General features: G+C 30.0%; 2 protein-coding genes across 4 annotated transcripts; both read left to right on the forward strand.

The window, feature by feature from the left end:
• Nucleotides 1-3,997: 3,997 nt before the first annotated feature.
• LOC137826371 (dehydration-responsive element-binding protein 2C-like) lies at nucleotides 3,998-6,478 on the forward strand. Of its 3 annotated transcripts, none has more exons than XR_011083481.1 (3): nucleotides 3,998-4,405; nucleotides 4,768-6,061; nucleotides 6,288-6,478. XR_011083481.1 is itself a non-coding variant. In XM_068632314.1 (2 exons), exon 2 carries the CDS (start codon nucleotides 4,827-4,829, stop codon nucleotides 5,967-5,969), a length of 1,143 nt encoding a protein of 380 aa, XP_068488415.1. In that variant the 5' UTR covers nucleotides 4,179-4,405; nucleotides 4,768-4,826; the 3' UTR covers nucleotides 5,970-6,478. The 3 variants fall into 3 exon arrangements, 1 of the variants encoding a protein (XP_068488415.1); XR_011083480.1 differs by having other exon boundaries at nucleotides 4,073-4,405; nucleotides 4,768-6,105; XM_068632314.1 differs by having other exon boundaries at nucleotides 4,179-4,405; nucleotides 4,768-6,478.
• An 11,470-nt stretch (nucleotides 6,479-17,948) lies between these two features.
• On the forward strand, nucleotides 17,949-24,427 carry LOC137825528 (SNF2 domain-containing protein CLASSY 2-like). Its single transcript, XM_068631217.1, has 7 exons — nucleotides 17,949-18,091; nucleotides 18,768-18,918; nucleotides 19,127-19,377; nucleotides 19,763-21,316; nucleotides 21,396-21,542; nucleotides 21,940-23,868; nucleotides 24,134-24,427. Exons 2-6 carry the CDS (start codon nucleotides 18,864-18,866, stop codon nucleotides 23,863-23,865), a joined length of 3,933 nt encoding a protein of 1,310 aa, XP_068487318.1. The 5' UTR covers nucleotides 17,949-18,091; nucleotides 18,768-18,863; the 3' UTR covers nucleotides 23,866-23,868; nucleotides 24,134-24,427.

Here is a 24,427-nt window from a genome sequence, read left to right on the forward strand (position 1 = left end):
GGTTATAGACCATTTATGTCTCGTATTCATCAAACATAAAATTTTTAACTCCACATATGATTTTCTGGTCATCAAATTGTCTAGTAGGTTATAAACCATCTATGTCTCAACAAACCCCTTAAGAACTTAAACAAACCATTTAGGTAGATCTTCCACCAGATCATTAAGTGTCTCAACATTTCATAGTAAACTAAGCTCTTATAAATTATTTTTTCCAAAATTCATGAATATTTTTAACACATTTTCAAATTATATTTATATAAAATAAATTTTGCGTTATTGTAATGACCGTTATTATTACTTGGCACCCGGTCATTATGTCGACCGACACTACAAAGACCATTACGCTCAAGCAGAATTAGTGGGACTAATCAACATTCAAGAACTAAGTAATGCATTTCTAAACATGACTCAACTCCCTAATCTGGCCCAATAAGAAATGGTCTATGACAATCATATAAATAGGCACAAAATCCAAAACCAGTTATGTCATATACCGTGCTCAGGATACCAAGTGCCAAATATTAAATTCTGACTTAAGTGTTGGAGTGTCTTGTAGGTACCATTCGAACCTGGACTTTGTGAAGACCGAGAGATACAACAGTGAAAGGACAGGAAGGTTTCTGTTTCAAGAGGAAGGGGTTTTTTTACCATAATGGGGTTTTTTTTTTTTTTTACCAAAATGGGGTCCGTTTAAAAAAAATTACAAATTTAGGCAAGTTATGCCTAATTGGGACGACTTCATATGCAAAAGTCGTCCCAATTAGGCACGACTTCTGTCATGTCATACTAAAGTCGTGCCAACTTGGTACGACTTCTGCCCTGTCATACTGAAGTCGTGCCAACTTGGCACGACTTCTGCCACGTCATAATTTTTTATTTTATTTTAATTTTATTGTTTATATATTGGGTAGTAAGTTATGTAATGTTAAAAATTAATTTTTTTCTCATCATTACGTGTTCTGTAAAATCATTACTTCTCAAGCTATTTATTTTGCAAATTCACAACAATAATTCTCTATTTATTTTCCAAATATAATAATTTTTCATTTATCTATTTATTTCCAAATTCAATAACAATTTTCTTCATTTTTTAATTAATCAAATAATCAAGTTATTGTATTACATTACCGCCAAACATGATCCATACACGATTATCCAATTTTTTGTTCCTTAAAACTAACACTCTTAGAAAATTATGTATCAAATTAATTTTTAACATTACATAACTTACTATCCAATATATAAACAATAAAATTTAAAAATATATATATATATATATATATATATATATATGACATGACAGAAGTCGTGCCAACTTGACACGACTTCTGTATGACAAGGCAGAAGTCGTGCCAACTTGGCACGACTTCAATATGACGGGGTAGAAGTCGTGCCAAGTTGACACGACTTCAGTATGACATGGCAAAAGTCGTGCCTAATTGGAATGATTTCTGCATATGAAGTTGTGCCTTATTGGCACAACTTGCCTAAATTTGTAATTTTTTTAAACGGCCCCATTTTAATAATAAAAAAAAATAACTCCATCATAGTTAAAAAACCGAGGAAGGGAGAAAAAGTTGACCGACTAATTCAAGAAGAGTTTTAATAATTCTCTTGGTTACAACACCGTTCGAAAAAAATTATAATATAAAAAAAAATATTTTAGTTAGCTAAACTAGTTAAAATGAGGTCCGCAACTTTTTAGTCGAGTAAAATTTTATCTTAATAGGTTAAAATAAAATAATTTTATTTACCTCAAATGAATTTTAAAATCAAATACAGTAATTTTGAATTTTAAAAGATAAAAAAAAACTTTTGGTGATTTTATAAGAACTAAAAATAATAATTATAAACTGGTATAATTATGCTTTTAGTAAAACATGATCTTCGTCTCTGAACATGCATTCAAGAACTAAAAACAAATTTTTAAAAAGTCACTTTAATTCAATTTAAAAAACAAAAAAAGAGAGTATTTTTTCAGATGGGAATATCAAAATCAAAATTATCAGAGATGTTAGGTACTAGTAACGTACTTACATATTCTAAATTTAGAACAGTAAAAAAATTATAAACACAGAAACAAAAATATATTAATTTATAAGAACTAAAGTCATATCTAAATAGATTAATTATTACATGTCTTATTGAACTTAAAGATAATAGTAGTCCTAGTTTCTGTTTAAAATTTAAGAGGAATATCCTTTTCTTTGGAATGTATATTAGAAAGCATAAGAGACAGGAAAACGTAAAAAGAAATATTGAATATTGTTAATTAAGTATAGAGTATTGAGAAAGACAGTATATTTATTTAATTTTTGTTTTGGAAAAGTACGTTATAATCATGTTTTGGATAACGACTAAGTGATGAAAATGGTCTAGAGTACGTAGTGCGTGATATTGTTTCAGCATAAGAAGAAAAAGGTTAAAGATTCGAACATGCCAATTTGGGCAAATTCATCATTTAATATATGCAACTTGTCAAACCTTCCTCACACCACGTATCAAACACCACTCTCACTCTGTCTTACTAAATACATCTTCATTTCTCACCTCAATAATTCACATTTCTTTTATTGAAAAATTGTTTATCATAAAAAAAAATATAAATTTTAATATCTTTTTGTTACGAGCATTTAGAATGTCTTAGTAACAAAAATTAATTTTACATAAAAATAAAAAACATGCATTTTAATCCTTTGTATATAACAATTTGATTGTACTTTTAATTTTTTTCTTAAAATGAGATTAAATATTATTGTAAGAATAGATTGTTATCAACAAGGAAAAGTAGGATTTATCCGATATGATTATGATAAAGTTTTAATTTGATATATTCACAATCTTTATAAAATAATTTATTTTTAATATATATTGTAAATTATACATCGATTATTTTTAAATAAATATAAATTTTAATTTTATAAATCAGTTTTATAAAATTGAGTTAGATTTAAAGTTTATTTTGTAATATGATATAAAAATATTTTAAACCTATTTCTAAGAGTATTTGTTGAATTTTATAATGAGGAAAGTGAAAAGGAAGTTTCTATTTCACTCTTGCACAACTTAGAACCACCATTCATGAATCAAAGGGTTAAGTTTGGTTTGGCCGTTTGATAGTGGAGGATATCATCGAATCACAGGTCTTCAACGACGTGTACCATTCCCTCGCTTACAAGTGGTATATACAAAATTGGGCACGTGTCCCACGTGCATGTCTCACTTCTCTAAACACCACCATGTTGCTCATCCTCATTACTTCGATTGGACATTGGGACTATAACTCTCAAATTAATGTTCTATTTCCATAATTTAATATTATTATCTATTTATGCTAATTTCTTAATTAATAAACATTTTCTGAAAATCGATTCTCCAGATCCATGTGACCACTTTACTTGCATGTCACATATTCATTTCTCAATCATAACTTTTTAAAGGAAAATTATAATATTATTTTCAGGATTTTTTTAAAAAATTTAATAGATAAAAATGTTTTTTGGGGTTTTTAATCAACGGTTAAGCTTAATATATATCGCTTCAAAATTCAAAAAATTCTGATTCGGTATCTACCGCTTTGGACCATTCTACAGATTCCTTTCTGTTTTATTATTCTTTCTATGATCAATGAAACGGTGTTTCAGCACTTTAAAAAACTCTGTTACAGAAGTTATTTATCCCACTTCTTCAAAAATTGACTTTTTTTTTCGTTTATTTGTTATATTTTAATGTATGAAAATTGTACAAGAAATAAGAATAAGATTCATGTACGTAGGAGCTAGAAAGCTACTAGTGTAAACAAGCAGATCTCGTACAATCGGGCCGTGGGCCCAGTTTCGTTACAATAAGGCCCGCTTTCCAGGCGTCAGCAGCAGGGATGAAACAGCAATTTAAGAATATAATAGTGACAATAAAGATTAACATGACTAGATATTTTATTCAGTAAAAGAACAGAAGATATTTAAGTGAGATATACTATAACAATGGCATAAAGGAGAATATACCCAAAGTATAGGGACATAATGGAAAAGACGAAGGAGATTTAAAGGAGCAGGTACTTGGGAAGAAAGAAAGCGAGCGCGCGTTTTGGTGGCTCGGGAAGGTTCGAGCGCCACGTGCCAGCTGGTTCGGGAGTCCGAAGCATGATAACGCGACTAAGAAAGCGCCACGTCACCACTTTGGGGATGCAATTTAAAAATATCAGAAAAATCTAGAGAAGGCTATAAATAAAGATTACAGGGTGCAGCCCAGAGATTTTCTGAATCCGCTTTAACCATATCAAACAAACACAAACCTTATTACACAAAAAAAAAACCTCTCTTCACTCCAAATCAAACTCAAACACACTGCCCAGAAAAAAAGGGCTAAGCCTAAAATTAAATTCCTGCGTTGTCTCAACTAGGTTAGTAGCATTGGATTCTTTCTCATGTCTAATTTCTTCACTGCAAATTCTCGTGGGCGATTTTGTTTTTTCATTATTGTTTTTAGGTTTCCTTTTTGGTTATTTATCTGTCTGTGTCATAATTTCGTGGGTTTCTTTTTTAAAAGGAAAAAACTTTCTGGGCAAGTTTTTTTATATATTTATATTTTGGGTTTAGCTTTATCTATTACTTGGGGGTTACGAAAATTCGTTTCTTGGTTGAATTTATTATAGTTATTGTAGTTAATAAGAGCGTGTTGCGAAATCCTGTTTGTGATTTTCCACCTTTGTGTTTTGTTTTGTTCTTTGGAATTGCTGGTTACTGATTTTTATTTAAACTACAGATTGTGAATCCAGTTAGAGTTTTGCTGAGGTCTTAGTAGTGAAGTTTTGGACTGTGGACATGGGTGCTTATGATCAAGTTTCTCTGCGGCCTTTGGATTCTTCTAGAAAGAGGAAAAGTAGGAGCAGAGGGGATGGTTCTAGATCTGTTGCTGAGACTATTGCAAAGTGGAAGGAATACAATGAGCATCTTTATTCTGGCAAAGATGATGGAAGATCAACTCGTAAGGCACCAGCTAAAGGTTCAAAGAAAGGATGCATGAAAGGGAAAGGAGGACCCCAGAACTATCAGTGTAACTACAGAGGAGTTAGGCAGAGAACTTGGGGGAAATGGGTGGGTGAGATTAGGGAGCCAAATAGAGGGAGTAGGCTTTGGTTAGGAACCTTTTCTACTGCCCAAGAAGCTGCTCTTGCCTATGATGAAGCTGCTAGAGCCATGTATGGTCCATCTGCACGCCTCAACTTTCCCGACATCTCAGATTATGCTTCTGTCAAGGAATCGTTTAAGGACTCTTTCATGGCTGCTTCATCTTCATGTTCTTCGGCAGCATCGGACACTAGTACTACATCCAATCGATCAGAGGTTTGTGCAGCTGAGGATGCTAAGGAGAATACTCTACATGTGCTTGATAAGGTCAACCATAATGATTGTCACAGGGCTTATGACTATGCCTCACCAACTAGCAGAATGAAGCTAGAGCCGAAGGATGAGGCTGTGGATCGCCCAGAGCCAGGGGCTGGACAAGGAATACATCATACTGAGCAGGCAGAGGATGTAAATAAAGATCAGATGGACTTTTCATGGATTGATGCTTTCGATTTTAATGATGATTACTCGAAGAGCTTTTCCAATGATGAGTTATTTCAAGTGGATGAACTTTTGGGGCTTATAGATAATAACCCAGTTGATGACTCTGGGTTGATGCAAGGTTTGGATTTTGGACAAATAGGATTTCCTGGAGATAATAATCCTCAGGTTGGTGATACGTCATCAAGCTTTTTTTATCAGTTGCAAAATCCAGATGCCAAGTTGTTGGGAAGTTTGCCCCATATGGAACAGACACCATCTGGTTTTGATTATGGATTAGATTTCATGAAAACAGTTGTGCCAGATGAGTATAATGGAGGGGAAGAACCGCAGTTTCTTAATTTGGACGATGTCCTGAACCATGATTCAAAGGGAATGGAAGCAAGCAAGGAATGATATGACAAGAGAAAGCTGTGTGCAGAAGTCTATAATGAGGATGTTGTTTTTGTCTGAGTCCACCTCATTTTCAACTGGTTCAAGCATCTCAAGTAATCTGTCTCCTGGGTTGTTGTCCCCTTTTAGCAATATCTAGGTGCATTAGACGCATACAATTATACAACTAATATACAAGAAATTTGATCTCTTTATGTTCTTTTAAATATGCTGATTCTCTGTAGGATTTTTTAAAATGGAGAATTTAGCTGACAACATTTGTTAATTCTTTCCATTTACATGTTTTTTTGGATTCACATTGGACTGCCTTTAACTTCATAGGTGGAGCTGAGGAGTAGGCTGTTTAAAGTCGTTTGTCGTCAACTTGATCACTGACATGACAGAAGATTTCTTGTCTTGTACGAGGGAGAACTAGTATATGTCGATTATATTGCTTACTTTTGTGTATAAAAACTGAACAAGTAGCTCAATGTATATATTGAAAATTATTCTGAATTTTGTTGCTGTCTTCACTGTGTTCTTTAAACACTACGCTTATATTTCTTGATAAGAAAAATGTAATTGTAGTTTAAGAAAATTTCAGATAAAATATGAAAAAAAGAAATTTAGAAGTGTCTGAAGAGCTTACTTATAAATATTTCTATCCTTAAGAGGGGTAAATTGACATGGTTGAAGAGAGATTGGTGTATAATTCTATCACTTAAATAAAAATTCGGCATGTTTGAGGAAAGATTACAGTGAATTTGTACTAAAGTAAACTGTTTTCAAGGTTATATAATTTATGCACTTTGTATCTTCGTATCAAATTTATGCACTTACCACATGGAAGTTATGAGATAATTGTAGTTGATATGGGCTAATAAAGGCCCAAGTTGTAGAGGATATATAACTGGTCTTGACTAAGTTCATTATTACTAGTTGAGAAGAAGATGTTAGAATACAATTGTGAATGTGAAGTTTCATAAAAATGGAGTAATATATAAGAGGTATGATCTATTAATCCAATAGTTTATTTTCAATTAAATAATTAGAAGTTCACTCTGTAATTGATTCATAGTATATTAATAAAGATCTTCTTAATATACTCTTTTTTTTATCTCAAACATTTTTACAATAAGAAGAAACAATAGGAAGATAATCAATTATATATTTTATTATTATCTACTCTAGTCTATTTTTATTTTTACAATAAGAAGAAATAATAGGAAGATAATTAATTATATATTTTATTATTCTCTATTTTAGTCTATTTTTTTGCTTCTACTATAGTTTAGAGAAATGGAATGCCATTTATATCTAAAAACAATGCCATTCATATCTAAATTATTTTTAGGTTTCTTTTAATATTATATTGTTGAAAATTTAAAAATAAGAATAATTTATAGTATATAAATATGTATACATTTTACTGCTACTTTAATTTTATAAAGTTTAGTTAAGTTAATTTTATAAAATTTAGTTAAAAAGTTTAGTTAAGTTAATTTTATAAAGTTTAGTTAATTTAATTTTATAAAGTTTAGTTAGTTTAAAGTTTACCTTAGGTATATAATTATATAAAGTCTTGTTATTGAATTTATATCAATACGGAAAGAATATGTTGAAAATTTATATTAGCTATATATAAAAATATTTTATAATAGATAAGTTTTTTTTATAAATAAGTTGTAAGATTAATATATAAAAGATAATATATATATATATATATATATATATATAACCATTTACATATAGTTGTAAGATTAATATATAAAAGATAAAACAATATTTGGTATAATATTTGATTGATCAAAAGACTCATACATAATGAAATAAATAAATAATAAAATGTAAAATATGGCTTACATGATATATATATATATATATATATATAAAATATTAGTTGGTTATGAAATTTGGAAAAGGTAGTTCTATATTTTAGGAAGGTAGTTCTATATTTTAGGCACCACTTTAATTTATGTTGCTACTTAATTCATGTTGTTACTATGGTCAAAGTTGTTGGTATTTTTATAATAGCAAGTTGTTCTCTTTATTTGAATACTCATTTACAACTTTAATTGTTTTGAAGGAGTTATGACGTCTTTGCGGTAATTACTGGAATATTACACAGCGATCTAAAGAGTATCATAAAGAGGATCATAGCTTATTCAACTTGTAGGATGTGTTCATTATGTGTATAGAGAGAGAAAATTGGTCATCTTTCAACTTATGATATATTTTCTTCTTCATCAGAAAGTTTTGTAAAAGTGAGTAAAGGGTAGAAAAAGCTAATTTTGTAATTATCTATTATCAACTTATTAAAGAACAAATCTCTATGGATCAAGGTACGCATATTTCAACTTGAGATTGTAAAAATCATATAGTTGTAAGATCAAATAGATTAAAGAAAAACTTACATGGTAATTTTTTTTTTGTTATTCAATAGGTTGATAATAGACCCTTTTGGACCATTTTTCTCACTTTTACAAGACTTTTATGATTTTACATATATGTCACCTAGACCATATATGCATATTTTTTTATTTTTTTTCTTTAATCTATTTGATCTTAGAACTATATGATTTTCACAATCTCTTAAGTTGGAATATGCATACCTTAATTTATGGAGATTGGTTCTTCAATAAGTTGATAATAGATATCACAAAATTAATTTTCTCCTCCTTCATCCTTTTCTAACTTTTACAAGACTTTCTAATGGAGAAGAAAGTATATCATGAGTTGAAGGAGGACCAATTTTCTTTCTCTACGCACATAATCAAAAAATCTCATTGAGTATAAATTGAATAAGCTCTGATCCTCCTTAGATCGTTTGGTCATTTATGACAAAGAATGATATTGAAGCTCCTCAAGAAGTAATAACAAATTATTATCATAAAACACTAAAATTACCTTTTTCAAATTTCATAATGAACTAATATTATTTTTTATTTTATAATTTATTTTTAAACCAGATATATATTCATATATGCACATTTTACATAAAATTGAGAAGAGTAAAAGAAAACTAATTTAATTACATCTATTTCTCCTCCTTTTTATCCATAATTAAATTAGAAAAATAAATATTCCTTTTATTTTCTCTTCATTTAATTTCTTTTGTCTTGTTTCTCTTAAAAAAATGCGCATGAATACGCTATTACGTTATATGAACGAATTTTCTAAAATTTTGTAGAAAATAATGAATTTAAAAATGTGTTATTCAAACCTGAGAAATAAATATACAGTAAATGAGTGCTGTGAACATTTATCTTCAATTTTGGTCCATATTTATATTTGTTTTGCACAACTTCTAAAATGTAAATATATAGTAAATGAAAAAAAATACCAAGAAGATCTGTTTCCTATTTTACATTCTTTAATTCAATCATTTTCTCATTAATCATATTTTATTACGTATACTTGTCATAAATATACAACTTTACTAATTTTACTTATAAATTTACTTATTTCTATTAATTTCCAATTTTTAAAAGGTGTTCTGTTTTATTTTACTTTGTTTATATTTTTATTTTACACTTATTAAAAAATACAAGGAAATATATTGTCTTGTGAAATTCCTTTTGAATTTTTTGGTTACTGAATTTCTTTTTCAGTGCTAAATGCCAATAACTTTTATAAACATAACTTAAATATATTTTTAAAAATAAATCCTCTTAATAATTATCTCAAAGTAAAAAAAAAATGAACTGAAATATGTGTGCATTCATTTCAATTGATTAATTAGCATTCCTAGATAAATTATGTAACCAAAAAATTCAAAAAAAAATTCATATTGATTGAGTCTTTAATTTTCGATGCAATGCTTTTATTTCAGTTTTTTCTCCACAATTTTGTCTTCAGAGTACTAAATAGTGCATTGATATATGTATAGAAAAAAGTACATTTATAGAAATACTGAGAAAGAGAGAGTAAATTACTCCACTCATTAAAAAATTTATACCCCTATAAATCTATGTAAAATTCTTAATCCTATTTTCACTGTGAACTTTAATAAATATTAATTAATATTTTTTAACACTTTGCTTTGATGAAGTGATAGAAATGAGTGAGTAAAAAATGAAAAATAAATAAATATAGTAAGAGATCAAACTATTTATATTACGAGAAAAAGACTAGGAAAAAGAAGAAACATACAAGTGACAAATTTATAAATATATATGATTGATTTGAAAAAATATATATTATTGAACCCTATTAAATATATTTGATACAATTTTTTGTATAATTAAATATAAGAAAAATAAAATCGATTATATTTATTCAATCTAACAATATGTAACTCAAAAAAAAAAAGTAAGCCAGCTATATAGAAAGAAATCCTTGTAATTCACCTTAATTTTCTTTACATTTAAGCATAATCATTCTTGTTTTTTTTACATTAAATTATTAAAGCAACATATTTAATTCGTACAAATTCAACTCATATTTAAAATCCTCGTATTTTTTGTTTTTAACAACGTAAAATCCTTATATTTTATGTCCCCTCTGTACAACACCAATAAAATCATGAGTCATGACTAGTGGACCCCACCACTTAGCCATCACAGTCTTTGGTTTAAATAAAGATGATAGGTTGTTGTCATCATAACCCACCATCTACTATATTCACCTTCAACAAACATTTGCCTCAATTTAATGTAATTATTTTTTTATTTTAGTGTTTTTACACTTCATAATTTACTTACTTAATGTTAATATATTACTTCTAAAATTAATTTAATAAAAATATAAGTATTTGTAAAATAATTTTAAATTAAATTACCATCAAACAGAATGTATAGTTTGGAAACCTTTTAAAAGTTAATAAATATACAATCATTTGTAATTGAATGAAAGCAAATATGATTTATCTTTTATTATAACATTTTTTAAATTATAAATTTAATACTCCTCTTAATTATGATTTTTAAAAATAAAATTATATTAACAAAATTAGATAAAATACTACAATTTTAAAATGTTAGAAGTTTTAACAATTAATAAAATCAATAACTATTATATTAAATATACATTATCAAATTAATTGTTTTATTTTTAATAAAATTTTATAATTAATTAATGTAATCGAAAATAGTATGAACAACTGCCTTTGACATGAATTTAGCGATAGTAACTAGTATTCTCAAAATATTTTTTAATAATATTATCAATTATTTTAATTAATTATAATAATATTAATAGTAATAATTTTTTAAATCCAGTCAAATCAATTATGTTATTAATAACAAGTATTGAATTCATGTAGTCTTGGAAAAATTGCAGGTACCAAATAATCACTTTAATATATTTGAACCATGCATATTTTTATAATTGGTATAAAATGTATATATTATATTGAATATACAAGGATTTAGTGTAGTATTTATTTATTTTATTAGTTGTAAATAAGTAACTTATGAAAATAATTATTTAATATTTTTATTATTATTATAAATCGATTAAGCACTTAATTTATTTTTGATATTTTTTGGATAAACATTTTTGTCTCGCCTATTCGGTTTGAGATTGGGAATTGTGTACTGTTTTAAATCTTGAGTGACTGGGTCGAATGGTGATATGTTTGAACCGTCTTTTAGACGATTTACATGTAAAATTATGATTGTCATTCCACAAACATTATGCCTCCTTTTAGATGGAGGATTGGTGAATTAAGTAAATCACAAACATTATACCTCCTTTTAGATGGGTTATGCCTCCTTTTAGATGGAGAATTGGTGAATTAAGTAAATCACAAACATTATGCCTCCTTTTAGATGGAGGATTGGTGAATTAATTAAATCAGTACTTGAAATATCCGGTAGTTTAGTATCAATCCAGTAGTTTGGTCCTAAGAGACCTGATAGTTTGGCCTTGAAAGACCCAATAGTTCGATATCTGAAAAATCAACCCTTAAAAGATTAGAAAATCAGTCTTTGATAGACCTGAAAACTCATGAGAGACCTAGTAATTCGGTCCCTAAGAATTCAACTTCTAAAAAACCTAACCTTATTCAATATCGACTATATTCACAAAATAACAATTGTTTAATATCGAGACTATAAAAAATTCACAAATAACCTTAAAATAAAATATAATTGCTACGCAAAATTTGAAAGTGACTCCAATTTTTATTTAAGACCTGAACCATCTATAAAAATCTATAAAAGAAAGATGATTAAAAGTAAAAAAAAAAAAAACTCTCATTTGTGACTGGTTTAGAGAAAGTTGATAATACCCAATACGAGTACCAGAAACACATTTGAACCAGATATTAATAAAAATATTATTAATTAAAGAAATAAAAGTAATTTAAATAATTTCATACGATGTAAAAAATATGTTAATAAAATAAATATTAATGTAAAATGTAAGGATCTAAAAAAATTTCTAAAGTATAAGTGGTATATTTTAAATGACACATGAATATTTTATTATTAAAATGAAAAGAACATATAAATAGAAAATTCAATTATTCAGGTTTCATTTCAAAAGAACCATTATATCTCTAGAAATTTATTTTTCCTTTCCTCTCTTTTTTCTCCAAGTTTCTAACTTCCTCACTCATCAGTTTGACAATCAGAATCAGCATTAAACTCCTGGCAGCGAGATCTACAAGATTACCAATTAGAATCTCTGATAGAGAAAATTCAATTTTTACTTTTCTCTTTGAGTTAAATTCTGAACTTGTAGATCTATCTCGATCTAAGTTTACGCATGTCACCCTTTTTGTTTTAGGATTAGTCTTTGTTAGCTCAAAGTCCTAGTGATATAGTTAGATTTTTTATTAGGACTCTGTGGTGCAGGTTAAGCTACTCTTGAAGTTTTTGGTAGACTTGGGGCTTTTAGTGAGCATCTGCTCAAGTAAAGGTAAGGGAAGCTAGTTTAAATTTTCAATAGAACCCTAGGCTAGAAGATCTGAATGTGGGGGTGAAATGGTCACCAATTCCAAATTTGGTTTGCATGATTTATTGTTTATGAGTAATGTGTTATTATTTGAAATAAAATGTGAAAAATATTGATTTTGACATGGTTGATTTATGGTAGAGGATTTGTTTTGAATATGAAATTTTGGTTGATTGGTATAGTTGATCAATGTTATTTACTTTTAATATGAATGAATTGTTGAAATTGTTTTGTTTGACTCTAAATGGTGAAATTAAGAAAAATTATGAAGTTTTTTTGCATGTCTCGCTTAGGCGAGATAATTCTCGCTAAGCGAGAATAGAATGGAAAAAGGAGGTGCTCTCGGCTTGATTCTCGTTCTAGCGAGAGAATTTTCGCTTGAACAATACCCATTCTCGCTCAAGCTAGAATCTCTGGATAAAAAAAAATATTTTGAAAGCCTGATGTATTATTGTTTATTGTTTTAAAGTGAAAATTCTAAATCTTATTTAAAAATATAATTAAAGAAACTTAGTTTTTTGTTTTAGTGAATTTTGAGATATGTTTAGATTGTTTTGAAAAGTCTAAAATATGATGTGATTGAATGGTGCATTGAGATGTATTACATGAGATATGGAATGATGTGAAAGTGTGATCAAAACATAGTATTTTCAGAAAAGAATATCGTGTTAAGATTGTTTTAGGGTGTATTGATCTGTCAGGTCCCGAACCAATGAGACGATCCTGACTCTACTGATATAATGGAATCACATAGATAAGTTATTCAGTTGGTGAGAGTCAATGGAGATTCATGTGACTTTGTCTGCGGTTTGAAATATAATTTGGTCTTTCAAGTCATATGAATTTACCCTGTCATACTTGTTGAATATGGATGAAGTTTCTTCTTAGCAAGTCTTAGTGTGTGTGTTTGATGTAGAAAATTGTATTTTTTGCTTTAAAGTTAGTGGTGATGTTATTAGTGGTCATAGTAGGTTAGAGTGAGTTTAAGGTGTTCTTTGGTTCGTGACCTACTTCATATCCTTAACCAAGGTGGTAAGATAAAACACAATTTTTTTTTCAAAACTCTTTTATCATCTACCTTAAGTTTTCTCAAAAATCAGATTACTGCACAAAAATATAAATCTATTGAGTTGTAAAACAATAGATTTATTTCTAAACTGGTTAATGTTTTTCAAAATTATGTTAGGGCACCAAACAGTTTGTTGCAGCCCGTTATTACAGTTAAGATGAGCTGGAAATGGTTTTAAAGTCATCCTTTGTTTTTCAGAAAAACAATCTGTTTATTTTAACTTCAACCTGTTATTTTTATAACAACTTTCAACTGTTTCTTGAAAAATTGTTATAAACTTTTTTTTGTATAAAGAGAGACACATCTCACATGAAAAATAACTGAGTGATCATGTTTTTGAACACAAATAAAAGAGTTTTCATTGAGAGACAAAAACTTTGAATGTTTTCTTGAAAGGTTCTCTTAAAGAAATTCAAGTGTACTTATTCATTGTGTGTCTTGGTCAAGGGTTAAGGTTTTGTCATTGTTGAACTGCAGAAAAGTGTTGCTGTTTTAGGTTTCTTGCATCTTCTTTTTAGGTGCTTTCTTTCCTTATTCATTCTTGTGTAAAGGTGGTTGTATAAACACTTCTTGATAGGGTTTCTCGAAGTGTTCTTGCTGCTGAAATAGAGTTTTTCAGCATTGTGTATGACTTGTTCTTGAAGGGTTCAAGAACCACAAGGTCTTGTAATTGGTTTTGTATTGATTAGTGGATTTCACCTTGGTATGAGGTGAGACTGGATGTAACTCTTGATGAGTAAAACAGTATAAACTGTGTGTCCATCTTTCTTCTCAATCCCTGCACTCGTTTTCTGCATAATTTGATAATCTGCCTAAAAATAAATCTGTTGAATAAAAAATAAATATGTTCTTTCTGGGTTTGTTCATACTGTTCTTCAAAGATCCTGAATAAATTCTTGGTTGTTTGCAAATATCTGAATCTGTGTGTTGACTGTTTAAAGAGAGTAATAAATCTTCAAACTAACTCTTTTCAAGATTCATATTCTTTTCAAGATCACTTGTTAAAGATTCAAAGTTTAATTTCTCGGTGTAAATCTTGTTGCAATAAAAGAGTCTACACTGTTATGGAAAAACTATCTTTTAATCTCAAGCTAATCAGATTAAGGTTCTGAATTTGAAAAAGTAATCAGAAAATAAATATTTTTTTTTTTAAATCAATCTGTTCTTTTTCTCAGGATTACACTTTTTGTTTGTGAAAATTTTTTAAAAGCTCAATTCACCCCCTCCCCCTCTTGAACTTAGACACTAATAGACCCAACAATACTAGATGATGGAATGATGAGATATTAAGATGTTATGCACATGGCAGTGTGGATTCACAATGAGTAGTATGACAGGTGCATGTCTCAGGATTCTAAGTTCAATACACGAGTCTTCCAGAAGTAGAGTCAAGTGTCTATATGTTATGAGTCAGTTGAAGTCTGACATGAGAAAAATGAGTTGTGAATTTCTTGGATAGACACTTGATGATTATGTGAAATGTTTAAGAAATTTCATGAGACTTGATGAATATTGTGTATTAATTTGAAATTGAAATTATATAAAAAAATAGTTAGCTTACCATGTTATTTGTTTGTGTTTGTTTCTTTACCTGTGATGATCGTGTTGTACACGAGAGCAGATGAAATTGCAGGTAAGAGAGTTCCTGAGTAAATAGCTGGAGGATATGATAGTTTTAATTTTGAATGCTCGGTATCTTTTTAAAACTTTTGATGTATATATTAAAATCCCTCTGAAGAGAGATATTTCTTTTTGAGATATAATTATGAGATAATTGTATATATTCATATGTTAAGTAGATAATGCTTGTTTTATTTTTATTTTGTTATTTTTGGGTAAAAAATTAAGGATGTTACATCAAATCCATTAATATTATTCTATATTAATAATTATAATATAAATTAAAAAAATAAATTTGTTATGTTGATTTATTGGATATCCTCTAATCCAATTCTTGCCACAAAGAGTTACAATCTCTATTTTGGTAAGTGTACATGAATTTATTTTTTCATATTTCCAACTTAATTAAAAAAGTTTTTCACCTTTTAAATTATGATAAAAAATAATCCGGAAGCATCGACATGTGTGTGGTGCATTGAGTGTATGAAAATATTTTCTTACGATGTCAGGTTGTTTGAGTGTAATTTGTTTGGTTCTGAAGACTAACAAATGTTAATTTTGTGTCCTTTCTGAAAACTAGATACCTTTTCTGCCCCGTCTTTAACCGCGAATAACCAGCGTTCTCTCTCATGCAGTCTGCGAAATTCAAGGCTTTTGTGTTCTTCTTTTCATAGATTTCTCCGCTGCTGTGCTCTTTTTTAACTTCATGCCTCACGCCTTACTTTACTCTCCTCTGTTAAACCACCATTATTACCTTCCATTCAGAGACCCATCTACACTCTTTATTTCACTTCCTCAAATGTTTTTTTCACTATTACATATCTTAATTCTATTCATTTTCTACCAAAATTAAATATACATGTGCTATTTCCTTATTAAATAAGATTCATTTATTATTAGTGTCTGCCCTTGTTTTTTTGTTATCCAAAGAAACTGTATTTTATAGTATGTCATTAATAACTTTTTACCATTTAAAAATAAATAAATAAAATTAATTTAATGTTTATTTTTCTCTATAGTGGTAGACAGGTCATTGCTACAAATTTCACACTTTATATAACATGAGGGGTAACATAGTGTGAACGGATGTTTATTTTAGGTTCTTTAAGAAAGATTCTAAAAGTTAATATTTACTTAAATATTATTTATTTAATAAAAATAATTTTAAAATTTCTCTTATTTTTTTTCATAAAAATATCCATTTTATTTATAAAAAAATGTTAGTTTCAAAATGTTTTTTTTTTATATATTTAAAGAGTAATGGATGTTAGAAAATTAAAGAGTTTATATATATTTAATAAAGAATGTTCATTTACTGTTAAATAATAATTTATTTGTCAAACTAACTGCTATTTTTTGTTTTGTTTCTTGTAAAAAGAGTTCGTCCTGTTTTATCAATCTCTTCATTATTCAATTATATAAATTAATTCATTAAAAATATTTTTATATTTTCATTCCAAATAGATGTATTTCATAAAATATTAATTTTATTTCTTGTAATTTTTTTTATATCTATCATTTTTTTTCTTATTTTTTATATTTTTTACATTATCCTGCACACATATATATCTTTTATACTTATAAAATGATACTAACAAACATTTTAGTTTTTCAATAAAATTAATACCTTTTTACTTCTCCACTTTTAAAATACCCACCAATTAAAAGCTGTGATCTTTTTAAAATAATTTTCTCATTATTTAATAAAAATTATTAAATTAAAAATAATCAGCATTCTGAGTGTGCAAATAAAATTATGCATAATGTTATTAATCATATACCATTTAAATATATTTAAAATAATAAAGATATTAATTGAATCGGAAGATACACTAAAAAATATTAGCCAAAATCCAAAAAATTATACTTTATATAAATAAAATAATTATTCAAATAATTAAATAAAAAATTTAAATGATTCATTTAATTAAAAATATCCCACTCTTATAATTGAATATTTTAATGCAACATGAAATTATTAATTACAATTAATAATTTTGTGTGTTATAATCATGAATTTCATTCAATGTATTTAATATATAAATACTTAATTCATAATTGCAATTTACTCTTTTAATTCATACTTGTAGACAAATATATTAGCTTACATAACTTACATAACGTAAAAATTAAAACAAGAAAATATAGTAATAATGTTCAAAGTATTAAGCAAACTGCTCTTACTATCAATTAAAAATAATTATTTATAAGTAATAAATAAAAATATATTTAATGGGTATTTATTATTTTTACATTATTTAATTACTATTTATTATGTATAATAAATTTATTAACTATTTTTATTATAAAAATCTTGTCATAGATAAGTTGAATTATTAAAATTAAAATATCTTAAAAATTTTAAAAAGACATTTGTTAACTTAGAAGTATTTCACATCAGAATTTGTTGTTTTATACCTAGATATTGCCGGCCTCAACTTCACTTCAGTCTTTTCTCTCTCTTCTCTGTTTTTTTTTTTCTTTCTGTGTTTCTCTCTCTCCTCAGTTATGCTTGAAACTGTGTATAGATTCTCTCAGAACCAGCTTTTCTCCTTTGGTAAGGATAGATTTTTTCCACTGTGCTTTCTCTGGCTTTCGCAGAAAATCTAAATGCCCGTGATGGCATGGTTACATTTGTTTTCTCAAGTCAATTTGAAGTCTATGTTATGTTGATCACGATCTTAATCTGCTGAATATTTGGGACTTGCTGATCAAAAACAATCATATTTTTGTAAAACAAGATAACATCTTTTACTTTATTTTTGGCCTTTGGGGAACAGAACACCTTTGCCATTTCTGTGTATGCAGAAGTGGGTATCACAGATAATGATGTTTTTATTTGTCATTTCAGTACATAATTCTCCCCTGAAGCTAAGAACTCTTCACATGTGTAAATGTCTCTACTTCTTCTAACCAGCACAGCATCATTTTGACACATAAGTGTTTTTCTTTGTTGGGGAGTTGGTTTTCGGGAGAGAAAAAACACGACACGATTTAACAGAGTTTTAGTTTATCTTCTTGCTTTTTTTTGTGTGACCATGTTTGAACATATTTATAGACACTGCTTCATCTTCTCCTTCTTCAATTTTTCTCTTATTTATTGGAGGTCGAATATATCATTGGGATAAATGAACCTTTTTTGTTATACTAACCAAATATATGTACAATGGCATAATGCATAAGGATCCTTTTTATTTGTTTGTCAATGATTAACTTGTTTATTATGTAAACAGATAGAAATGAAGATTTATAAGTGAAAGTTGGTGTTCCTAATACTGTTGCAGAAGCTAACAACATTAGCTTGTTGACTGTTGTTGGCTGTCACAATCATGGTGCAAAGAAAAAGACGATTAGATCAAACCAAGCATCCATTCAATTCTCACCGTAAGCTTTTCTTCTTCTTTTTCTTTTTATCTGGATGCAGGACAACAAAAGAAAATATAGTGAACATAATGAATACCAAACTTAAACTTGATTGACCAAGTTTTGTGTGACCTGGGTATTGTCTACTATTTTCCACAACCATATATTCTCAGTTTTAAATTACTTAACAGAAACTTAAAACCAATTATCAATATGTTTTTGTAAGCAGCCTTTGAAGCAGTTGCCTATGGCAAATGGCAAGCTGTGGAGTTCATAAAGATTGAGGCAGGAATCCTGTCTATGCATTTTGTAGATAATCATTATATGACTATGGAGAAAGGACCCTTGTCAGACATTAGGATAAGTTCAAGGAAAGCTACTTTATCTGATTGCTCCCGTTTTCTGCGTCCTGGAATTGACATATGTGTACTATCTGCCCCTCAACAATCTACTGATTCAGATGCAATTGTTATTGACCCTGTAAGCATTCCTTCCCTCTGAATTTTAAACATTTTACCTCTTTAATTGGAGGTAGTAGAATTCCATAAATCATGAAAGTTTTGACAGAATCCTCTAGACATCTTTTTTTGTTTACATGGCCAATGCAATATAACTGTTTTTCTGTGTGTGTTTGGGGGCAGTTGTGGATAAAGGGGAATTGATTAAATTCCATGGTTTCACAGAAGCAACAGCTAGATCACTTTGCTAAACAGACTATGATTTATCCCTTTCTTGATAATTTTCTTACCTTGCATGTGTTTATTATTTTTGTTATTACTGTTATTATTACATGTGTTTAATTTGAGAATTTTAGCTTCCAAAATGGCAAGTATGAGTTACAGTTTCTTTCTTTTTTGAACTATAGGTCTGGACTGATGCTAAAATAAGCTCTATACAAAGAAAACCTCATGACTCTGAGTGCTCGTGTCAGTTTTATGTCAACTTCTATGTTCATCAAGGTTCGCTTGGTGCAGAGCTAAGAACTCTTAGCAAGGAGATTAAAGTAGTTGGAATCAAACAAATATCCATCCTCCAGAAACTTGAAAATACTCCTTGTGAAGATCAGCACTACCGGTGGGCATCATCCGAGGACTGTTCCATTATATCACACACTAAATTGCTTTTGGGAAAAGTGTTATGTGATCTTTCATGGTTAGTTGTTGCCTCAGCTTTAAAGAAGATTTCATTTTGCTTTAGATGTCTAGAAGAAAAGCTAGTGTATCAAATTTTGGGAAGAGATACTGTTAGCACTTCATTGAATAAAGATTTTCACATTGATGTTGTGAATTTCAGAACAGAAAGTGGCATGTTAGTACCCTTTGTTTCTCAAGTAGCTACACCTGTAACTAAGAAGATTGGTCATGTACAGGAATCCCATGAAGATAAAGTATCACTATCTTATAGTGTTGAGGGCTTGCGGCGTTCTAAGCGTCGGAATGTTCAACCAGAGCGTTACCTTGGTTGTGATAATGATGCTTCTGAGATTGATGTTGGTTCTTTCAGAAACAGACCACCGGTGAAGATAGACACATGGAAAGATGAGGATGACCAAGAACTACATATACCATTAGCATACCTGTTTGGTTTGCAGAAGAACTTTCTAGAAGAAGTTACTGATAATCATCAAAAGAAGGCAAGTACCTGCCGGGAGCTTGTGATGTATAAGAGGAGAATGGCCAAGAATCAGGAGGTAAAGTCAGGAGAAAATTATGATAATGAAGATCAAAATCGACTTGCTATTATTCCTATTCCTGATCAAGATGATCCGCTACTTGTTGAGCATTGTGATGTTGAGCATTGTGATGATTTAGATGACAAGGTTACTAGAAGTTATGGTCATGAATCCCCTAAACATTATTCCAAATATTATCATCTAACTAGTACCCCCAATAAATCAACAAGGAAAGATGATAAATTTTTACCTTTTGAGCCAAATAACCATCCTTCAACGTCAGATGATGTAGAAAAGAATGATGATTTGTCATTGAGATATCATTATAGTTATGGTGTCCCTAAGTCACAGAGGAAGAGTTTATGTGGTTTGGATGATATAGTGGATCTTGGAAATAAATGGGAAGGGATGAGACCCAATAAAGGAGTTCGAAGGAAAAAATCTCATGGAGCATATTCAAGAAGTAGAGATCATGGAGAAGGGAAAAGATACAACTATAAAGACAGAACCTTAAATGCAGCTGCCTACAAGGATTTGATAAATTCATACTTAAAGAATATTAATACAAAACCTACTCAAGAAGAACCATCTATCACTGACCAGTGGAAGGAAAACAACACAACTAGTACCATTGGGCAAAAGACGGGAACAGGAACTCTTGATGAAGAGGATGCAGAAGAAGTATCTGAAATGGATATGTTGTGGAGAGAACTGGAAGTTTCATTGGCGTCATGCTATCTGGAAGAGGTGTGTGACCATTTGACCTTTTCTTTCCCCTATTTGTTTTATTTTTCTTGAGACTAATACACTTCAACTATTTAATCAGGATTCAAATGCTGCGTTTATCACTGACACTGTGGAAAAGCCGAATGAAGGCTGTCCACATGATTTCAGAATGAATGAAGAAATTGGAATTTACTGCTATAGATGTGGCTTAGTGAGCACTGAGATCAAATATATTACGCCACCCTTTGTAAGTAAAGTTTAAATTAGATGTGAATTTGTATGCAATTTTCTTCTATTGCAGTAATCTGCTTTCTTTACCAAGCATCTGGATGGATTCAGTATCCATTAATATGTCTATTGCATTAGGCTCCTATCAATATGGGGGCAGCGCAGCCTTAGTCCCAAAAGGGTTGAAGCTGTTACGAGGCTACTACCTCAGCATTTTTATATTGGGAAGATATTTTTTTATGTTTGCATTCGTGGAATTTGTACAAAGATGTGTGATTTTGGAAAGAGTATGCATAATATTCCAAAACTTATCCGGCTATAAATTAGTTCCTGATGTTAACCTCATTCACTTATTTTGGTTGGATGATTTGTGTATTTCCCCATTCTGTTGCTGATAACCTTTTTGTTATTGGTAGATTCAACATTCGGCCTGGCACCAAGAGGAGAAGCACAGTGCTGAAGAAGATTCACGAATCAGAGTTGATGAGGATGATGATTTGAATCTTTTCCCCGCCCTAGATTCTCCTGAGGGACCTGTGTCTCAAGAAAATGATAACGTTTGGGCATTGATTCCCGAACTTAGAATAAAGTTGCATGCTCATCAGAAGAAAGCCTTTGAGTTTCTCTGGCAAAACATTGCAGGGTCCATGGAGCCCAGACTTATGGAAGCAAAATCCAAAAGAATGGGTGGCTGTGTGGTATCTCATACTCCTGGTGCTGGAAAAACTTTTCTCATCATTGCTTTTCTTGTGAGCTACTTGAAGTTATTCCCAGGGAAGAGACCTCTTGTCCTTGCTCCAAAAACAACCCTCTATACTTGGTACAAAGAATTTATTAAGTGGGATATTCCTATACCAGTGTATCTGATTCATGGTCGTAGGACATACCGTGTATTCAAGCAGAAATCACCGGTTGTTCTTCCTGGAGTTCCCAAGCCCACTGATGATGTCAAGCATGTTTTGGATTGTCTTGAGAAGATACAAAAATGGCATTCACAACCGAGTGTTCTAATAATGGGTTACACTTCATTTTTAACATTGATGCGTGAGGATTCAAAGTTTGCACACAGAAAATACATGGCTAAAGTACTGAGGGAAAGCCCTGGGATCATGGTACTGGATGAAGGGCACAATCCCAGAAGCACTAAATCAAGGTTGAGAAAGGTTTTGATGAAAGTACAAACAAAATTGAGAATACTGCTTTCTGGTACATTGTTTCAGAATAATTTCTGTGAATACTTTAATACTCTGTGCTTGGCAAGACCAAAGTTTATTCATGAAGTACTGAAAGCATTAGACCCCAAATACAGGAGAAAAGGGAAAGTGGCAAAAAAGGCAAGTCATTTACTAGAGTCACGGGCTAGAAAATTCTTCTTAGACAAAATTGCTAAGAAGATCGACTCTGGTAAAGGTAGGGAGAGGCAGCAGGGTCTAAAGATGTTGAGAAATGTGACAAATGGTTTCATAGATGTTTATGAAGGTGGGAGTGCTGATGGTCTACCTGGTTTACAAATTTATACATTGTTAATGAATTCAACCGATACACAACATGAGATTTTGCATAAACTGCACAAGAAAATGTCCCAGTGCAATGGTTACCCTCTGGAATTAGAGCTTTTGATAACTCTTGGTTCAATACATCCCTGGCTGGTCAAAACGGCAGTATGTGCTCAGAAGTTTTTCTCTTCTGAGCAACTGATGGAGCTAGAAAAATGCAAATTTGATCTAAAAATAGGGTCCAAAGTAAGATTTGTTTTGAGCCTTATCTACCGTGTTGTGAGAAAGGAGAAGGTTCTTATATTTTGCCACAACATTGCACCTGTGAAGCTATTTGTGGAGTATTTTGAGAAGTACTTTGGATGGCTAAGAGGTAAGGAAGTTTTGGTTCTAACTGGGGAATTAGAGCTCTTTGAAAGGGGTAGAGTAATGGATAAGTTTGAGGAACCTGGTGGAGTAGCAAAGATACTCCTTGCTTCCATTACAGCTTGTGCTGAAGGCATTAGTTTGACAGCAGCTTCTCGAGTTATCATGTTGGACTCAGAGTGGAACCCTTCAAAAACAAAGCAGGCCATTGCTCGGGCTTTTCGGCCTGGTCAGCAGAAAGTTGTTTATGTGTATCAGCTCTTGGTGACAGGTTCATTGGAGGAAGACAAGTACAGAAGAACCACTTGGAAAGAGTGGGTGTCAAGCATGATCTTCAGTGAAGCCTTTGTGGAGGACCCTTCTCAGTGGCAAGCTGAGAAGATTGAAGATGATATACTCAGAGAAATGGTTGCTGAAGACAGGTCTAAATCATTCCACATGATCATGAAGAATGAAAAAGCTTCTTCTACCAACAAATAAAAGGTTAAATTCTCTTTATACTTCCTCATCTTTAGAACCCTTTTGCCAAGTAATATTATTGCCAACATGTTTTTAAATGAGAAAGTGCATAAAGTGAGAAAGTAAAAAAATCTATAATTGGAAATCAGTTAAAGAAGTGTTTTAATTCAAATAGCTAGTGAATGTGCCTTAATTTTCTCATTTTCATGTATATTTTCTCTCAAGAGAATAGAAACAACAAATTCTAATTATTATGCTTATGGGTTCACACTTTCCTTGACCTACACAGGACAATTGGAAGCCTCAAGAATAAGAGCCCAGGCCCACATCTCAACAACCTTCTTTCTGGGAAGCCCAATAATTATTTTTAAAATTTTTCTTCATTTGGGCAGACTTTAGTTTTTTTTTATTTATTTAATTTGATAAATTGAAAGTTTGATTCGACTAAGGGATAGGTAGTGTGGTGGAAGATCAATACATAGGTGTTGGTAAAATTTTAAAATTTAATCTCTTCCCTCTTTAGTGAAGGTGAGATTTATATCCATCCTTGCTTAATTTAACAAGCATAGCTGAAAGTTGTTCA

The sequence above is a fragment of the Phaseolus vulgaris genome, chromosome 8 (genome assembly GCF_000499845.2).
Source record: "Phaseolus vulgaris cultivar G19833 chromosome 8, P. vulgaris v2.0, whole genome shotgun sequence".
Classification (NCBI taxonomy): domain Eukaryota; kingdom Viridiplantae; phylum Streptophyta; class Magnoliopsida; order Fabales; family Fabaceae; genus Phaseolus; species Phaseolus vulgaris.